The sequence below is a fragment of a genome, unplaced genomic scaffold, assembly GCF_019419815.1.
Source record: "Pyrus x bretschneideri cultivar Hongxiangsu unplaced genomic scaffold, Pyrus_bretschneideri_v1 Contig14, whole genome shotgun sequence".
NCBI lineage: Eukaryota > Viridiplantae > Streptophyta > Magnoliopsida > Rosales > Rosaceae > Pyrus > Pyrus x bretschneideri.
The window spans coordinates 5,639,560-5,659,417 of record NW_025999435.1 but is presented as its reverse complement, the minus strand read 5'-3'; the positions used below and the strand labels follow the sequence as shown (position 1 = coordinate 5,659,417).

The following is a 19,858-nucleotide window of genomic DNA, read 5'->3' as shown; positions in this document are numbered from 1 at the left end:
CAATTTTATTTATTTTTATTTCTTGATTTTCCCAATTCATAGGTTAGAAATCAATGGTAAAATAAGTGCACAGTAATCACATTCCAATGAATAAAAAGTAAGTTCTTGAACACTCCATTGTTAAATGATCCTAGTTAAGGATCAAATTCCAACTTTTTTCTATTTGGCCTTGTGAAATACACAAGAAGACATGAAGGCAGGAATGCGAGTTCAAAAAGAGTGAGAAGTTCAGCCACTCAGTATTACGATCTGGTGGTAATCTTCTTTACTTGAAAGTAAGAGGTATTAAGTTTGAATTTTGTGAATGACGAATTCAATACCAAATTATATTGCCCATTGTGTGGTTTAGCCGAACTTCCCATCTTCTTAGAGTAAAAATATCAATGTATTAAAAAAAAAATTAAAAAAAAAAAAAAAGTGAGGAGTTCAACTCCAAATTTGCCTTTTCCCCACATAAGACGACAACATCTTTAGTGTCGTTCAGCCACCTTTCACTACTTAAATACTCCAATCCCTACTTAAAAGTTCGAACACACATAACCGCTTCATTTCCTTGTTTTCTCCAACCCCACAATGGCCGGCGCCGCCTCTCTCGCCCTCTCTCCAAACCCTAGCTTCACCACCACCACCACCTCCTCCCACAGATCCTCTCTCTCTACCCCCAACTTTCTCAAATTCCCTACCCTATCCCCCACCCCCATCAAACCCCTAACCCACGCCCCACAAACCCAAACCCAAACCCCAATCTCACGCGCCACCTTCTCCACACGCGCAGGCGCCTCCACGACTCCATCCACCACATTCCACGGTCTCTGCTACGTCGTCGGCGACAACATCGACACCGACCAGATCATCCCCGCCGAGTACCTAACCCTGGTCCCCTCCAACCCCTCCGAGTACGAGAAGCTCGGGTCCTACGCGCTCTGCTGGCCTCCCCGCCTCATACTCCACGCGCTTCGTGGACCCGGGAGAGACCAAGTCGAAGTACTCGATCGTAATCGGGGGCGCCAACTTCGGGTGCGGGTCGTCGCGGGAGCACGCGCCGGTGGCGCTGGGAGCGTCGGGAGTGGCGGCGGTGGTAGCGGAGTCGTACGCTCGGATATTTTTCAGGAACTCGGTGGCGACGGGGGAGGTGTACCCGCTGGAATCGGAGAGTAGGGTTTGCGAGGAGTGCAAGACGGGGGATGTGGTGAGCATTGAGTTGAGCGAGAGCCGTCTGATCAATCACACGACGGGGAAGGAGTACACGTTGAAGCCGATTGGGGACGCGGGCCCTGTTATTAGAGCTGGCGGGATCTTTGCTTATGCTAGGGAGGCTGGGATGATTCCTACTTTGAGTGTTTGACTCTGGTTTAGGGTTTTGATTTGTAATTTGGGTTTTGTTTTTGTGATTTTGTATGGTGATTAAGCTTAATGCTGGCTTGGCTGCCGTATTAAGAATTTAGGAGTTACCGGGCGGTTTAATAACCATTTCATTTTCAGTTATCAGTTTCGGTTTTTATAAATAAAATGGTTAGCGAATGGCCGCCAAACAAGTTCAAAGTATTACTCATAAAATCATGTTCCAAAGTATCAAAGTATCAGCGGTCAAGCTTGTGATCGCAGGTTAACTCTGGGACAAACGTCTGTGTCACGGTCGAATTTGGAGGGAAGCACCATCCCGGTTCTTTTCTTTTGGTCCAGATTTGGGTATTTTTGGTTGTGTAAATCTCAGAAGCTGGTGTAGCTAGGTGTTTCAAAATTTGGCTAGTTTGAAACGAACAAGATTCTGACACTAATTGCTGGATAAGTTGATCAATCTAGAATACAAGGCATCGTACCTTTGAATTTGAAGCATTTACATGGAACAAGTTCACCGACACTACCGTCCTCCTGATCCTCTATACGCCTATGATGAAAAACTTAAGACATCATTGTGTTATTTGAACAGGACAGGACGCCATGGTAATGGTGAACTCAATTCATGTAAATTGTACTCATGAATCCGAATCTGTTGCAACAAGAAAAAAGATTCTGAACAATAATGCCAGTGTAGATTGGAATGTTAAAACTATCAACACGATGGGTGCTCTAACATAACTGGACTCATCCAATTTCAAACCATGTTTGTGTTTTCATATCCTCCCTTCGGGTTCAAGAACAAAATAATAGAAATCAAAGCTTGTACTGTAAAGTCAGCGAAAATCTTGACAGGAATTTTCTTTTAACTCGTTTGACCAAGCTTTCACTGAATGAAGCATGGTAGATATCACAAGATGTGAAAACATTACCAAAACAATGACTACCTTGAAAAATATCAAAAGAATCAGGAAGAGTAAAAAAAGGTAATACGTCCCAAAAGACTTTCAAATAAGACCGTAAATCATTCAAATAAAACACGATTTAAGTTTTTATCTGCCAAAATTTCAAATCCATAACAGACTCTTCCTGAAAGTACGCAGAAATAACGCCACAACATAAGGTAACACAACTGAAATCAACGGTAACGGCGGAGTGAAAGGGTGGTATTTCTCTTCCATGTTGCCCTGCGAGAAGGTCGGTTCTTGTGGTACAGATGACCCTTTCCGCGCAGACCCCTGTATTTCTTTCCAGCAGAAGTAAGACCACGAAGCTCTCTGTGCTTGTGAACAGGGTTGCAGAGCCAGTTGATTCTTGGGTCGTTCCTGATGGCATTGTGAGCAACATCAACCATGATGACCTCAAAGTACTTGTAGGTCGAATCCTGCATCACAAAAAATTGTAAGCAAGACTTCGGAAAATCAAACTAACACCAAGCCCAAATCCAACCAACTCAAAAGTTGAAAGTGAGTCACAAACCTCATTGAGCCAGTATGAGTTGAGAACCCTGAGGCCTCCCAACTTGCGCCCAGCACGCTCCTCAGCAACAGACCTCTTGCTACGCTGGAACTTGAGTTGTGTCACACCCTGGTTTGTGGGCTTTCCATATACAATACCCTTGGAAACAGGCCTCTTGCGCCCACCACGCCTCACACGGACACGGTAAACAACGTAACCCTGAAACAAATTTTACAAGAAACATCAGCTAAATCACCAAATTACTTCAAACATGACTGGGGACCAGCAAACGACGGGAGCATTCAAACAGTAACAAATTAGATGTTTATAAATTAAAACACAAGAAAAAAAATCCAGGACACCGACTAGAATAGTTCACTATCAAATTGAGGCAAAAGCAAGAACTATACATAGGACTCGCTCGGTAGAAGATCGATTATTTGATTTAGTATAGCCAGTCTCAGGAAGCATTTGATGATTATAAAACAAGGCATTTATAGGCACAATGGTTAGGCATCAAAGTGCTGCTTAACCAGTGCATACTCTGGATTAGATTAACTGATGCACAACATAAGCAAAGCAATGTATTAGAGACAGTATGCATGCTCACCAAAACACTGACACGAATCAATCAAACGTGTCCGTTCATCATAAGTCAGTTTTGTTAGATGCTATTTATATTCAATTTATGACCGCATGATGAATGGACATGATTGATTAGATCCCCACAAAGAGGATCCGGAAAGGATCCTTGTTCCGGATAAGACAGTAATCCTATCACATACCATCATAATCATTAATTTATGGTTGATGAAATTATCAGTACCTGCTTGGCCTTGTAACCCAAACGACGTGCCTTATCAGGGCGTGTGGGTCTTGTGACTCGGACAATCGAAGGATGCTGGCGATACTCCCAGCAGCGGACCCTCTGGAGGAACCTCATCACATCAGACTGCTTCTTCCTCCATATCTCGGATACGTACTTGTAAGCCCCTAAAATGTCCCCAAAAACAAAACAAAACATGTTATACAACTGAATTTTATAAAAATCATTTAACCCAATACCATCATGTAATCAAAATTAAACCAATCAGAGAAGCGGTTTTAAAACCTTGAAATGTAGTGTATTTCATAGAATTTTTTTACAGAATTCATGATCCCCAACATTAATTATGTACAAAATCAAACTTAAACAAATAAGAAAAAACCAATTAAACCACGGAAATGCGATCTATTTCCTAGAAAAAAAAATGCAGGTTAACAAGAGAAAGATGAACTTGTCAGCTAAGCATCAAGCAAAAACCAAACCCAGTTAACAATAACTTTATACAGTTAACCAATCATGAATCTAGAGAGAGCGAGAGAGAGAGAGAGAGAGAGAGAGAGGAGTACCCATGGCCGGATCAGAAATGAGCTGCGACGCACAGGGTTGGGCAGTCGGGGCTAGGGTTTTCAAAGCACAGAGTGAGGGTTTGTGGCGAAAACTGGACATTATATAGTGCTCGAAAGGATCAGGGATTTCGAATCTGGGCCGTCCATTGTTTCTTAGAAACCCTAAAATGTCTTCAGAAGTACGACGTGTCGTATATTTCTAAACTACATCACGTTTCTCGGCTTTTAACGGGATTTTAGTTTAATGTGGCCGAGTAAATTGAAATGCCCTAATCAAGAGCTTTCCTTTAGACTTACTTCAACCTTAGAGTAAAATTTAAATTTTAGATTTTAAATTTACCTAAACTTACTATAACTCTTGCTGCAAATATGAATTAAAACTCAAAACTTAATTATGGATCAAATTTAGCTCATGATTTCTGCCTAGGTTAGTGGGGCTGACCCACCATATATGTATATATATTTTTTTTAGTTTTATATTTATAAATTCATTAAATCCAACGGTTAAGATCTAATTTGATGAAATTTAATAGTAAAAAAAAAAAATATCTAGCGGTCCAAATTTAAATCCAATAGCTAAAGTAAATTAAAAAAAAAAATCTTTTATGTGTTTTATATTCTTTCATAGTGTCGGTTAGTGATTTTTCAATATTTATCGGAATCTAAATATTTGTAGGTTAACATGTTCATAAAATTAAATTAGGATAGTCTACATAATTTTTTTCTTTTAAAAAAGTTACTTTAAGAAAAAAATTAGCCTAAATTTATTTTTTAATAATCTGGGGCTAAAATTTTAACTCATAAGGGTTGGAACAAAAAAAGATGTTTCTAGGTTAAAACCTACATTTTCGGGGCTAAAAAATTTAGGTTTTAACCCAATGGTTTGAGATGGTCTTATGATCTATCAAAACTGGCCCTAAATCCCATTGTTTTGTGTTGTTACACTATGTTTGGATGAGAAAAATAAATTTGAAATTTGGATAAAAGTCAGAATTTGTAAATTGACATGCACCAATTCCCTTATTTTAATTCATAAACATAGAAATTTAGAATTTTCGAGTGAAAAAAAAACTTGGAATTTGGACCTCCAATTCTCAAGTTTAAAGTCCATGTAAATAGGTGTCATTCCTAATTTCTATGATTAAGAGCTTAAAAATAACAAATTCCGTATTCATTCCATTATTCTTTTAGATTAACCAAACAAAAAATTAACAAATTCTAGAAAATAAAATCTCGTCAATTCAATTTCCGTCATTTTAAACTTCGTTAGTAATCTTAAATTTCTTCATTCAAATAGTGTTAAGAAAAATAACAATTTCATAACATAAACTTAAACAACACATCTAAGACATGGACAAAGATATCCAAAACACCAAGCACAAAAAGGTAACAAAACAAACGCATCTAAAAAGGCAAACCGAGAGTGAAAACTGCACAAACGATAATGTTACAGGCAACAACAAAATTATTCCTCAAATGTTACTTCGAAACTTGGCGTTACTGGTTATTAAAAAAAAAAAGAAAAAAAAAAGAGAGGTTTGAAGGCTCATAATTGAATAAATGAAATGCTGAAGTGCACTCATTGAATGTGTTTGTAAGATTTAGATTTTTAAGATTTCATCTCATTATGGTTCGAATCGATATCATTTGTAGTTACTTGAAGTTTAGGTAGGGCTAGACATGGTTCGATCAAGCTAATTATTTGATTGGAATAATCAGCTTGATCACCAAGCCCAAATTATTTGATGTTTAGGGTCATTGATTAGGAGGGAGCGGGAGGCTTCATTTCTAAACCAAGAAGCTAAACATTTTTTATGCTTGATAAAATATTAGGTTTCTCTAGCTTTGAATGTTAAACAAACACATCAATTAGTGGCAAAAATTAAAACATTCTCAGTAAATAAAATATTAATACTCAATAGGAATCATGATCTTGAAAGAGACTCCTTATTCATATTTGTAATTTTAGGGTTTTCAGATACGCAAAAAACATGCGATACGAAATTTCAAGCATAAACCAAAAAAAGCCCAAAAACATTCATTGGGCCCCCGCAACACCTCCGACTGGGCTTCTTTACATATACAGTACCACACCCAGCCACCTCAAAAGGCCCAAAACCCAAAACATAGAGTGAGGGGAGGAACGATGTCGTTCTGGATAAAACCAATACGGGCATTTCCCTAAAACCTATCTATCTCTGCCTGCGTTCCCGATCCTTGCCGCCTCTCGAGTGCCTGGAGGGCTCTTCCTGCTCCGCTGCCTTCGGCGGCGACTCCTCGTACCTCGACGGCTTCCTCTTGAAGTGCCGATCGTCGTCGCTCGACTCATACTCCATGGAAGCAGCTCTGACCATAGTCTTTCTGCTTCCAGCTCCGCTGCTCGCAGCCTTGGCCGCCGTAGACGACGACTTATACTCCTCGTATAACCCATTCGCCAAGGACGACGACGACTCCTTGTGATGGTAATGCGCCGACCTGTTATCCTCCTCCGCCGGAGAAGGAGCGGCGGCAGAAGCAGTGGAGGAAGAAGAGGCCTTCCGCTTCTTGCTCACTTCTCCCTCAGGAAAGCTTATGCGAGAGAAGACGCTTGCCTTGTGCTTCCGCTCCGCCGCCGCTTCTGCCGCAGCTAATGCTATAGAGGAGGTAGATTTCGCCGATGTTGTCGTTAGACCGGAAGGCTTTCCCAACGACGACTCAGAACGGTGGCGTTTATGGCGTGGATGACCATCCTCGTGGTCGTGGTCCCTCTCGCGTTCTCGATCTCGGTCGCGCTCGCGTTCTCTGTCGTGGTGGTGGTGGTGCTGCTGCTGCTCGGAGTTTCTCTTTGGAGGACGCGGAGGCGGCTGTGGCTCCAGGTCACGCGGGTCACGCGAGGGTCTTCGTTCTGGAGACGGCCTCTCGCGTCTGTGACTGCGGTGATGAGTAGTATAATCTGGGCTTGGTGATCGGGCCATTGACTTCTGCACCAACAACAAATAAGTCAAAGAAACATTCCATGCCAGCAAAAATTACCATGACAAAATTATTGACTTTTCACTGTCACTCAAATGGTGCCCATTTACTATCTTTTCCTTTTATTTTTCAAAATCAGGTTCCGGTGTGCTCGCAAACATTTTTCTTTTAATATTTCAGGTCCATCAAATTCCATGACAAGATTAAAATTAGGATGATTTGTTTATTTTATTTTTTCAGTTTTCAAACAAGAAGGCATTTAATATAACAAGTTTCGGTGGAGGGGGAAGAGGTGTTTTTGGAGCCCATTACTTAATTTTTCCAAGAATTTAAACCAACAATTTCCAGAAACAATTTTGTACTCGGAATAAATTGGGTAGTAATGGGATCCAGCCCAAAATTGACCTCAACTCCTGCCTAGTTTAGCCATTTATCCAACGGTTTAAGTCACCGCGACAAAGGCCAAACTAGGATATCTTCTCTCCAATGGAGCATGAATTACCAAGAGAATAAATACGATATAATTTAAAACTAAAAACCAAACAAGAATAATAAAGTCAAAGTGATAGGAAAACGGGACTAATACTGTTTGATCCTAGCTGCTGCTGCAGCAGTGCAATCTCTCTAGGCGTTATTTGGCCAAGTTGGCTTTCTATTGCCAACTTGGTGTTGCCTTGCAAAAATGCTGATAAATACCATAAGCAGCTGCTGCAGCATACAAACAAGGATAACAAGATAGGGAAATTGGCACAATAGAGACGTACAGATTTTGGTTTCATTGGAGGAACATCGCTGCCGCCGCCGCCGCCACTGCTCACTTCCCTTCCATACTCCCCATCTTTGGACAACTCCCTGCCGTCAAAAACAGAACAATGAAAATAATTTAATATTCAACCAGGCTAAAATAGTCTAAACAAATAGTTGCGGCATTAGGGGACATAAGATGTCTCAACAAGTAATATCGTTATTAGACTATAATGATGCAATGCCCATATATGTAAAAGATAAATTCCAGACACAAGCGCAAACAGCTAACTCATAACGCCAATTCTTAAGGATTTATCTATCAAATGTCTGTCTTGCAACAAGGAAAATAAATAAGCATTATACTTTTTTGATTCTCAGACAAAACTCCTAGGATCAAAAGTAAGACGATTATTCCAGTACAGGGAGAAACAACATGTGTTACATGTGACTAAGCTTGCATCAGTGTATTATCGACTCTTATTATCAACAACCAACATGCCAAATAGGAATTTCACAACTCAATTAAGTCACTGATATCACAAACCATTAAGACTTCACATACAGTGTCCAAAATTTACAATGACTACCAAGGAGGCGAAACACTTTGGTAGACCAACTCACAGAGTATGGCCATCTATCTAATATACGTGTAAGTTATAATATATGCATCACAAATCCAACAAGAAATAATGAGTTCAATCTTACCTTTGACCCCGTCTTTCATTTTCACGCTTCCTTCTCAAATCAGCTTTCCGAGCCTCAAATTCTTCTCTGCTCATGATGGGGGGTCCATGCATGCCATTCATCCCATGCATGCCATTCATCCCATTCATGCCATTCATCCCATTCATCCCATTCATGCCATTCATCCCATTCATGCCCATACCAAAGTCCGCAAGATCCCTGTATGAAGTTCAAAATTTAAAACGAAATAAGGCTTTAGGATCGAAAGGAAGAAAAAAATTACTAAATTGCAACTTGAAACCATATAATGATATGCTTAGGGCAATGGTACCACCTACAAACCTACAGGGTCGTGTAATGGTTCAAAGGAAAATAACATTAACTTGCATACCTAATTTGAATAACAGTATTCATAACACAAACCCACCAACATCACACCCATTCACTAAGAAATTCATGAGTTGAATGCATACCTCTGAGGCGGAACCATGGGCATCATATAGCCTTGAGAACCAAATGGGTCCTGTGGACCAAGACCCCCAAATGGCATGTCCATCGGACCATAACCCATATACGGCATCGGACCACCATATGGTGTCATATATCCTTCCATGCCCATGCTAGGTTGCATGCCATTCCAGTATGGATTATAAGCAGCAGGGCCCATAGGCATCATATAGTTTTCAGCTGCAAGATCTTGAGGGTTTCTCCATTGCATGTCTGCGTAGGATGTAATCATGTTATATACATATTAAAGCACAAGGATTAGAGTATATCAATCAAATATATAATTTACTGCAGAGAACTTGAACAGAGACATCTATGTTTACAAAAACAAAATAAGAGAAAAGGCATACCATTCGCTGGCACTCGAATTTTCTTCTTTTTCCTTTTCTTTCCTGTAGCGAATATACAATCAAAACCCAATAAGAGATCACTACAAACTTCTTTTCAATTTTCAAGGAAAAAATAATTTTACTCAACACATCTATCCTACTAATACATGTCAAATAAAACAAAAGACAACACAGAACTTGATACGCTCCTGAAAAAAGTTCTAAAATAGAATAGTAGGCCAACAGAATAAAAAAACAATAATACCCAGACCAATACATTACCTGCCTCCCCAGAAGCCATCCTTTGCTGCACTTCTTCCTCAACCAGTGGAGCACTCCCTTGTGATGCCGGTTCCTTCACACTCATTGACTCATGTGTGGCTTCAGACACATCAACTACTTTCGTAGTTCTCACTCTGTCTAAAATCTGCTGCTGGGGAAGAACAGGCTTTATCTCATCTTCAGTTTCCTGGATCTTTGGAGGTTCTTCATTCAAAGGTAAATGTTTTTCTTCTCCTTTTGATGCAGCAGATACAGTGGGGGAAGGAATCTTGGGTTGTGGACAGGGAGCAGACTCCATATCTAAATATTACAAATCATGATCTAATAACAACAATGTTCAAGTCTAAACAGAAATAGAAGGCACGTCCCTGAAAAAACAAACCTTGAACATGGAATGTACTCCCAGCATTGTCAGCACTACTGTTACCACCAGATTCCAAGATGCGATTGATTGTATCTCTGAGTGTCTTATTTGGCAGTAGATCGTCTGCCAGCGTATTTGTAGCCCCACAGACACACACTGACCTGGACATAATGTAGTTCCGGATACCTGATTAACATATGATCCAGTGTAAGCACAAAGAAAGTTGATATGATAGACAATACGGATACGAGAGTTCAGGATATACAGTTAAGTAATAAGATGTCGAAGGGGCTCGTGATCCAGATGAGGGTAAACCAAAAATATCACAAGAGAGAAAAATTGAATTTCTTCCCTTAGATGTTGCAAAATTTAGACAATTAAATTTACATCATAACTTACACTTATCACAAAAGCTTTTAAAGCAACACTTGCTCGTTAGCACAGCATCTTTCATCACTTCTTTGCACAATGGGCAGTGTAGCTCAGGCGGTAGATCACCAACAGAACGTGTAGATGGTAAACCTTCAATCTCTTTCTCAAAAGCAGCCCTGTTTCCATATCAATTATAAAAAGTTTCTTTTATAAAAAAACTGGAAACTAAGCCTATAAAATATACAAAATCAAATTAGCTTACTCGTTTGGCCTCAATACAGCTTTATCACCACTTGGCAATTTATATGAGCCATCTGGGTTTGCCATCAGCATGGACTTAGGAATTCCAGTGGGTGGCTTAACTCTTTTAATGTCGAAATTTGGATCACCATTCGTAGGGCAGTGCTGAATATAATGCCCTGGACACACATACAAATGTCAAATATTACAACATTCCTCATCTAAGCACTTATCACAAAACATCCATTATCTTCCAAAAAGAAGGAAAATGATCATACCAGGCACCTTACACCTATGACAAATATATCCGTGTGGAGGTGTTTTCCTCTCAAAACCGCCTCCTCCACGACCTCAATTAAAGAAAATAGATATCAGTTTCAGTATGTAAAATTGATAGAGAAAGAGACACAGATTCGATGAGCATTGATATGTACTGTAAAACAAAAATAATGTAATCTAAAGAGACTCACCAATACCACGTCCATTCATCATTCTTCCACCCCTGCCAAAACCTCTACCAGGACCAAAGCCGTCGGGACCTTGGCTGCAAAAACACAAAGATCATCCAACATTAGTGACCAGAAACCTATCATTATCATATCGCAGTGCACTAATAAAACTGAAAGCATCTTACTGTTGCCATTCCAAGGCTGAAGTGTCGATCAAAGCCTTAATCTTGCTATCTTCATCAGCTTTATCAGTTGGCAGCGCATCCGGAGCCTGATAGCTTGTCTGCACAGCCAGCACTTCAGGAATTTCATACAAATCATCCCCATAATCATCCCAATCTGGATCACCAGGCTGCAAAGCCATAATAAACACAAGATCAACAAAAGGTATGGCACCAAGCAAAGCATGACCACACCACTTAAAACCAAAGAGGACTAGCGGATATTAAAACTTACATATTTCGTGGCAGATGATTCAGCTGCCAGAAAGCTAGTCCTTTCTGGTTCAGTGTCCTCCACCTTATCTTCTACCTTTTGCCTGCAACAAAAGAAATAAAAATTGCCTAACTAAACAAACCCTTGAAATCTGCCCTAAGGGTCATAAGAAACACAATTACCCTATCGAAGTACATGGCACTAATGCCAACGAAGATACAATAACAGGGACTACCATGTCACAGATTAATTAAACACAAGAACAAAGTAATACTGACAACTCAAAATTGATCATGGATTTTGCGAGAACATAACTAAAGACAAGAAGTTAAAGGATCTGAGATAGTACTCTGAATCAGTAACAATGGGCATCGGAGGCCTTCCAGGTACGCGGCGTATCAAAACTGACGTATTTTTTGGAATCAACATCCCTTCATCAAGATACTCTGAAATTACAAAACACCGAACATAAAGACTATAAAACATTGCAACGATATTAATCCATGAAAGCAAGGATAAAAGCTACCAAAATGTGATTCCCCACATCGTAACCCATAGTTCCTAGAAAGCTCTGGTCAGATTAACCATTCCTAAAGAACCCAGATTTCAACCTCACATAGCCCGTCCCCACTCAGGTCGAGTCAATTCAACATAGAGAATGTGGTGGTCAAAATTCTCTTTCAATGACAAAAGTAAACCACCATACACAATCACTATCTTGAATTTCAAGGCACACTGGCAACTAGAGACCCCAATGTTAATTAAATCAAGAAAAACCCTAAAACAAAATTTTAGAAATCCCCAAAACCCCAGACGACGATCCTACCACTCGACTCTGACACACAAAAACTCTCGTATCACCTGTGAGGACTCATATCTGTGATTAATTAGAACATGTTCAGAAGGGAATAATAACTAAATCAGAACCAACCTTCATTGGTCTGGGCATTGGTGACGACGAGGTCGTAATCAGTACCCCGCCCTAAGTGCTTGGATTCATATATTTTTTCTTTCAAAATACCAACTGCGATGAACGGGCCGTCCATAGGAATAGAATCATAGTCTTTTGCACTCTTAAATTTATAATACACCGCCATGGTAAATTTTTTTTTCTTTTTTTTTTTCCAAAATATGAAATATGTATAACACCACAAACAAGAACAAACAAATAATCGAAGGCCAAAAAAATTATACGGCCTTATATTCAACTCCAAGAAAAAAAGCTGCTATATTCAAACAGTACAAAAAATTCAAGCTCCTTTTTTTCTTCGATTATTCTATTGAGATGGAACAACCAAACCACCGCAAGGGGGGAGACAGATTGACAGCTCTTCCAAAGCTTCTTCGCCGCCGTCAACAGCACCAATCTCCGCTCTTTTGGTTCGATTCGAATCCTTCAGAAACCGATCGTCGAACAGATGGCGATGCTCGGAATTAAATAAGGTTTCTACACCCTCCGTCCGCCGCCGATCCAATCCTCCTCCGCCGATCGCCGCAATCGGAATCGAATTTCACAGATCTCCGTGAAATCAGAAAAAGCCCTCTGCCTACGCTTATCGATACGAAGCGTTCGCACCGATCCTCAACGAAGAGTCTGAGAGAATCAGAAAACCCTAGGTTGAAGAATCGATATCGGTTGAATTAATTTGCCGATTGATTGATTGATTGACCGGATCGTCGCTTCGAAATCGCCGATTGATTGGGTTGCACGAACTCCGAGAAAGCTTCCGACACGCCAAAATCGAGAAAATCAGAATCCGTCTGAGAGAATCCCCGTGCAATTTGTGAAAGCAGCAACGATTTACAAGCCGTAGGGCGAGTTTTATAGGTCGATAATCATGACGAACCGCCAGGCTGCTAGGGTTTGCTTTTGGGAAGTTTCAGAGCGCCCCCAGAGAGAGAGAGAGCGAGAGAGCGAGATAGAGCAGTTCTGAGGGGGGTTGGGTTTTGTTATGTTCCGTCTCTCCTTTTCCGTTGCGGATAATCCTTGTGGGTCCAGCCCATCTACGGCTCACGAAAATTTAAACCGTTTTCATTTTTTACACCATGGTTTCATACGGCCAATGTTTTATAATATCCGTTGACAGCTATTGATCCATGTAAAAAACGAGTTTTAGAAAATCCTGACCGTTAGAAAATCCTATACTTGTGCCCAAAGAAAAACCAATTTACGAAAAAGCCCTTTCCTTTTCCGCAGAGGAGTGAAGTAGCAACTAGCTACTGGGAGAGTGAGGTTGCTTGCGTTACACGAATCGAATTACCAATACAATTAAGCCACGTGAGTTGCAATCCAATTAAACCGAGTGAGTTGCTTGCCCCTCGTTCAATCGGGAGATAATGGAATGAATGAAGCTACAAATTGGAACCCTAATTTCCACACTTTCCATAATTTCCCGAATCTCAAACACAATTACCAACTTGCTTCTCTCTCTCTCTCTCTCTCTCTCTCGCTATTTCACAAGCTCTCAACTTTCAAGTCTTCTGTTCTCAGAGATCCGGAACCCTAATCAGTGTTCATACGTTCTAGGGTTTTTCCCCAGAGATCGCAACTAGTTCTTTGGCGTTGAGGGGTTGGGTTTAGTCCTACATTAACTGTTGGAGGGTTGGTTCGGTTCCTTACGAGTTACGATCGGATCATGGACAAGTTTTGGATTACTAAGCAACTAGGCGGTGGTTCTTTCGGAACAGTATTTGAGGCGCAGCACCAACCGACGGGTGAAGTCGTTGCAGTCAAGTATCTGAGGGAGACATTCAGTTCCTTTGAGCAGTGCCTAAGCCTACCGGAAGTTCAGTCCCTTTCCAAGCTTAGGCACCCCAACATTGTCCAGTTGAAGGATGTCATCTTCGAAAACGATTCTGCATTCCTTGTCTTTGAGTATATGCAGAGCAGTCTGCTTGATCTTATGATGAAAAGGCGAACCAAATTCACCGAGGAAGAAGTTAGAAGCATCTGCTTTCAGATGTTTCAGGGCCTGGCTTATATGCACAGAAACGGCTATTTCCACCGTGATTTGAAGCCCGCTAATGTGTTGGTTAAGGATGGTGCGCATGTAGTCAAGATTGCAGATTTGGGTTCGGCTAAGCAGATTGATTCACCTCCTCCCTATACAGACTATGTCACCACTCGTCCGTATCGTGCTCCTGAGGTGTTGCTTCGGTCAGGCTTGTATGGTCCTAAGGTCGATATGTGGGCAATGGGCGCCATCATAGCAGAGCTGTTTTCATTCCGGCCTCTATTTCCCGGCGAAAGTGCTGATGATCAGATGTTCAAGATTTGCAGTGTTATAGGCAGTCCCACCTGGGAGTCATGGCCAGAGGGACAGCTTCTTGCCCAAAACTTGAACTATCAGTTTCCAAAAATTGGCGGGGTTGGTCTATCTGCGATGATTCCTTCTGCAAGCAGATCTGCCATCCAGCTGATTTCTTCCCTTTGTTCTTGGGACCCTTCCGCGAGGCCTACTGCTGCTGAGGCACTTCGGCATCCTTTCTTCGTTGGCAACTACAAGATTCCAAGAGCCATCCCTTTGAGACAGAGCAACATTCTGCCTGCATCGAATTCTCTTATTTTCGCGTAGATTTGACACGAGTAATGTGGGTAGTTAACTGTATTTGATTCATTAGCTTTCAAAAGCAACAGATTTTATTTTAGCGAGCGTAGTTTATTTGATTAAAGTGGCAGCAAGCCAACTACAAATAACGTATGTCTGATACAATTTTTGTAAGCTCTCATTAATGTGCAATATATACCTACACATTGTTTTTATTTGGTTCAAATTTCATTGTTCGAAACAAATGACAAATCAGACATTGACGACTAGTAAGTTGTTCTATGAAAAGTCCTGGCAAACTATAGCTTGAGAGATAAAACCACACACTTTAAAATTACATCTTTTACTGATAAACTCTTGATATCCCAAGATGATGGTTGCCGGATAAAATTCGAACTGTGATGAAAGGCCCCTCGTAATCTCTTGCACTCATAAGTATACAAACTTGTATGTACAACAAGGTATATATTTTCTTCTTCCAAAATAAGAAATACGCACAAGAACAAACAAACGCCCTATACAAAATGATAAGCAAATGCCAATAAAAATACTCGCGAAAAAAAAGTCAAACAGTACAAAAAGTTCAAGCTCTTTTCTTAACAATTAAGGCACTAGGGAGTGAGACAGGGAGCTCTTCAGAAGCTTTCTTCCAACACGATCACACAAATCTCCTTTCTCGATTCAATTCGTTCAGAAGAATTTTTACTGGAATCTGTGTTTCTTAATTCTAAAACTCTAATTAATTTATCTTGTGAGACGCCTGTTGGCATTCCAGCCTTCCTTTCTCTTTCAAGACCTATCTAAAAGTGAATCCATTACATTTTGGTTGTGAATATCTGAATAGAATGAACCGTCCTGTGGATATCTTTGCTTCGGAACAAAACAATTAGAATTAGTCGGTCAACTGGAATGTGTATTATCCAAATAGGGTTTCTTCTTCTGAAATTTTTAATTGTTTTATTGTTTTCTTGACAATACAATCATTAGCATAATGGCCGAACTTGTGATACTTCCAACACTGTCTCTTAATTTTATCACTGGAATTGCTATAAAATTTCTTTGGTTTCTTGGACTAATATTTCTTTGGTTTTGTGTTATAAAATTCATTATTATTTTTGAAAGAATTTTCTTTTACTTTGGTAACGTCTGGATTTACTTGTTTGTCTTTCGTAATTCTTTTGTTTATTCCGTCTAGATGGGGGAATTGAAGTTAGACGTACACAAAAGTTTCCTAATTCGTACTGACTGACTTTCTATCGATTGCATTGTTTACCTATTTCTTCATGTCAATACACATTTTCATACCCTCTTGGTTAATTGCATCAAATTAAGGAGTTCAAATACAAATTTGGCACATTATCCTATGTTTGTACCGCTCTTCTATTTGGTTTAATAAATATCGATCCTTTTTCAAAAAAAATACAAAATACAAAATACAAAATACAAATTTGGCTTATTTTCAGCTACGCTTCTAAAACTCCGTTTTGATCTCACTTTGCCTATTGTAACTCAAAAGTTACTACTTTATTTCCTGAAACTCAAAATTCATTCCACTTTGACTTGTGGACTCTCTCTTTTCCCTGGAACTTATAGGTCGCCTACTGAAACATATGTTGGACCTAATACCCAATAAGACTATGTCATGTGTGCAGTAAATTTGATTATAAATCTTCATTATGTTTTTACAAAAAAAAAAAAAAACAAAAAAAATCCATTATGCGTTAACATTTAACAATCAGTGAATATTAATTTTAAAGGAAAAATTAAGAAAGGAAGAAAAATAAAAATAAAAAAGAAATTGATTACTTGGCACACCTAAATCAAACTCATATAAGAAATTAATAGATATAAGGCAATGTGGAGCTAATTTTGAGTTTTACATAGACGACTTTAAAGTTTTAGGTAAGGGTGGGCACGGTTTGGTTTGGTGCGGTTTTGAGTGAAACCAAAACTGAAACCGAAATTTTTTGCAGTTCGGTTCAGTGCGGTTTTGAAGCCAAAACCGAAATGAAATCAAACCATTTGGTTCGGTTCGGTGCGGTTTCAAACGGTTTCGGTTTGGTTTTTAAGAAAAAATGTACAATTTGCAATTTAACATATTAATAAGCATTTCCCAATAGCAATAGGAAAAAGACATTTGTTATGTAAACAATTAGCATGTTGCATGCATTTGTGATGTTAAAACATGTTTGTGCAACAAAAGGGTGTCCCTTACATTATTTATCATAAAACAAGATGAATAAATTTGAATTCATTAAACGTGAGCGAAACTTTCATACTAGAATATGTGATATCATGCTTCAAATGAGTGGACTTTATTAGATCATTGTTTGATTCTTGATAACAAGATTAGTCCACCCTTGTACATATATGTGTGTGTGTGATGGTATAAAATAACAAAGGTCCTTCAAGTTAATGAACGAAAGAAAGCGAGGAATGATGATATTCTAGTGTGGTTGAGTCCATACTAAGTGTATAGATTCTAACAAACAACCAATTAAAACATGAAATCTAATATGGACATTTAATTAAATATTTATTAATATTTGCAGTGCGGTTTGGTTTCGGTGCGTTTTCAAAAGCCAAAACCAAAACCAAATCGTTTTCTATGTTGCGTTTCGGTTTCAAAACCGCAAAACCAAACCATCCGATGTGGTTCGATTTGGTTCGTGTTTCGGTTTCAGTTTTCGGTTCTAAGTGCCCATCCCTAGTTTTAGGGGGCAAAATGGGATCAAAATCGAGTTCCGAGGGCAAAATGGAGCAAACTTTGAGTTTCAGGAAGTAAAGTAACAACTTTTGAATTAGAAAGAGCAAAGTAGATTAATAGGGAGTTCGGGGAGCATAGCTAAAAATAAGCTTTTACTTTAAGGAAAATGATCATCGCCGGATCCTTTTCCTAGGGATCCCGTGATCGTGACCATTCATCGTACATTATGCGGTCAGTTTTCGTTAGGTACCATTTATATTTAATTTTAAATTTTCAATTTTAAAATGATTTTTGATCGTACGATATACGATGAACGGTCACGATCACAGGATCCTAGGATGCCTAGAAAAAGGACCCGGCGAGGATCCTTTTCCTTACTTTAATTGCCAACACGTGAAATCACAAGACTACCAAAAGCTATTGACAATTGACCCCAAGTAAATAACACATTTTAAAAAAGATCAGGAAATCAGACTTTTGCAATTGTGATGTTACTTGGATTGCACGAATCCAAGTACCAATCCAATTAGACTAGTGAGTTGCTTACCCCTTTTCCTCATTCGATCAGGATCCAGGAACTTATAAATTTCAACCCTCCACACATTTAGAAGTTTAGCAACTTGCCTATTTCTCTCTCTCTCTCCCCAATCGAAACGTTCCAAGTTTGTCAAAACTGGTGTTTTTTCCTGAACTTTGTCACATATTTCTTAGGCGTTGAGGGGTTTAGTTTACTTCTTCAAGTACTCATAATTCCATCAATTCCTAGAGATCGATCGTGGAAAAGTTCGAGATGATTAAGAAACTAGGTGGTGATGCTTACGGGACGGTGTTTGATGCGCTCTACAAACAGACGGGTGAACTCGTTGCAATCAAGAAACTGAACCAAAGGTGCAATTCGTTGTAGCAGTGTCTTAGCCTACCAGAAGTTCAGTCCCTTTCCAAACTCAACCATCCCAACATTGTCCAGTTGAAGGAAGTCATTACCCAATACAGTTCTGCTTACTTTGTGTTTGAGTATATGCAGAGCAGTTTGGATGATCTTATTGAGACAAAAAGGCAAACCGGATTCACAGAGGACAAAATTAGAAACATCTGCTATCAGATGTTTCAGGGCCTTGCCTACATGCACAAAACTAGCTATTTTCACCGTGATATGAAGCCGGAGAACGTGTTGGTTAAGGAAGGTGTTGTCAAGATTGGGGATTTAGGTTCTGCTAAGGAGATTGATTCACCTCCTCCTTATACAGACTACGTCACCACTCTCTGGTATCGAGCTCCTGAGGTAATGCTTCGGTCAGACCGTTATTGTCCTAAGGTCGATATGTGGGCAATGGGTGCTATCATGGCAGAGCTTTTCTCGCTTCAGCCTCTATTTCCTGATCGAAGTGATGCTGAATCAAATATTCAAGATTTGCAGCATGATTGGTAGGCCAACTTTGGGGTCTTGGCGCAACGGGCTGCTTCTTGCACACAAGATGAACTATCAGTTTCCACAAACTGACGAGTTTGGTCTATCAGCGATGATTCCTTCCGCAAGTGAATTAGCCATTAAGCTAATTTCTTCCCTTTGTTCTTGGGACCCTTCAGCGAGGCCTACTGCTGCTGATGCAGCCAAGCATCCCTTCTTCGTTGGCAACTACCACGTGCCATCCCTTGGAGACAAAATAATATCTTGCCTGCATCAAATTCTATTATTTCCATGTAGCTGTGACACGAGTGATTTGGTAGTTAATTGCTTTTGATTCATTAGCTTTCAAAAACTACGTACAAATTTTGTTTTAACGATTGTAGTTTATTTGAATGCTCCGAGTAGAATGGTAGCAAGCCAACAACAACTAATGTATGATAGGATTTTTGTAAGCTTTTTAATCTGCAATAAATAAATACAAATTTCATTTTAATGAGTCACATTGTTTTGTTTGGTTTAAATTTCATTATCTGAAACATATACCAAATCAGACGTCGACAACTAGTAAACTTTTAATATCCGAAGATGTCGGTTACTAGAGGATGCAAAAACACTTCTTGTTTCAAAATACTAACTGGGATGAAAG

The 19,858-nt window shown here is 39.6% G+C and overlaps 4 protein-coding genes and 1 pseudogene across 5 annotated transcripts; 3 read left to right on the top strand and 2 right to left on the bottom strand.

The window, feature by feature from the left end:
- The first annotated feature begins 520 nt into the window (after positions 1-520).
- Positions 521-1,545, top strand: LOC103927335 (3-isopropylmalate dehydratase small subunit 1). Its single transcript, XM_009336251.3, is given in 2 exon segments — positions 521-924; positions 926-1,545. Coding segments are annotated over 2 exon segments (771 nt in total). The 5' UTR covers positions 521-573; the 3' UTR covers positions 1,346-1,545.
- A 770-nt stretch (positions 1,546-2,315) lies between these two features.
- On the bottom strand, positions 2,316-4,398 carry LOC103927356 (60S ribosomal protein L15-1). Its single transcript, XM_048579938.1, is given in 5 exon segments — positions 2,316-2,722; positions 2,818-3,015; positions 3,623-3,789; positions 4,189-4,365; positions 4,368-4,398. Coding segments are annotated over 5 exon segments (819 nt in total). The 3' UTR covers positions 2,316-2,476.
- Positions 4,399-6,116: 1,718 nt separating this feature from the next.
- LOC103934110 (E3 ubiquitin ligase PARAQUAT TOLERANCE 3) lies at positions 6,117-12,768 on the bottom strand. Of its 2 annotated transcripts, XM_048579931.1 has the most exons (16): positions 12,481-12,768; positions 11,899-11,995; positions 11,571-11,652; positions 11,300-11,466; positions 11,136-11,209; positions 10,944-11,015; positions 10,688-10,844; positions 10,453-10,601; positions 10,072-10,239; positions 9,690-9,989; positions 9,429-9,470; positions 9,045-9,291; positions 8,726-8,790; positions 8,593-8,680; positions 7,905-7,992; positions 6,117-7,148 (listed from the first exon to the last, which is right to left on the bottom strand). In XM_048579931.1, exons 1-16 carry the CDS (start codon positions 12,644-12,646, stop codon positions 6,381-6,383), a joined length of 2,730 nt encoding a protein of 909 aa, XP_048435888.1. In that variant the 5' UTR covers positions 12,647-12,768; the 3' UTR covers positions 6,117-6,380. The 2 variants fall into 2 exon arrangements, with proteins under 2 accessions (XP_048435888.1, XP_009342086.2); XM_009343811.3 differs by having other exon boundaries at positions 8,593-8,790.
- A 1,186-nt stretch (positions 12,769-13,954) lies between these two features.
- On the top strand, positions 13,955-15,290 carry LOC103927346 (cyclin-dependent kinase F-4-like). Its single transcript, XM_009336264.3, has one exon. The coding sequence runs from the start codon at positions 14,186-14,188 to the stop codon at positions 15,122-15,124; it is 939 nt and encodes a 312-aa protein (XP_009334539.2). The 5' UTR covers positions 13,955-14,185; the 3' UTR covers positions 15,125-15,290.
- A 2,823-nt stretch (positions 15,291-18,113) lies between these two features.
- LOC103934120 lies at positions 18,114-19,509 on the top strand (annotated as a pseudogene).
- The last annotated feature ends 349 nt before the right edge of the window (positions 19,510-19,858 follow it).

Coding starts and splice junctions, on each gene's coding strand:
- LOC103934110 (XM_009343811.3), bottom strand. CDS start 12,646: ATGGCGGTGTATTATAAATTTAAGAGTGCAAAAGACTATGATTCTATT. Junction 11,653..11,898: donor CCCATTGTTACTGATTCAGA/GTACTATCTCAG, acceptor CTTTTGTTGCAG/GCAAAAGGTAGAAGATAAGG. Junction 10,845..10,943: donor TCATAGGTGTAAGGTGCCTG/GTATGATCATTT, acceptor ATGTGTGTCCAG/GGCATTATATTCAGCACTGC.
- LOC103927346 (XM_009336264.3), top strand. CDS start 14,186: ATGGACAAGTTTTGGATTACTAAGCAACTAGGCGGTGGTTCTTTCGGA.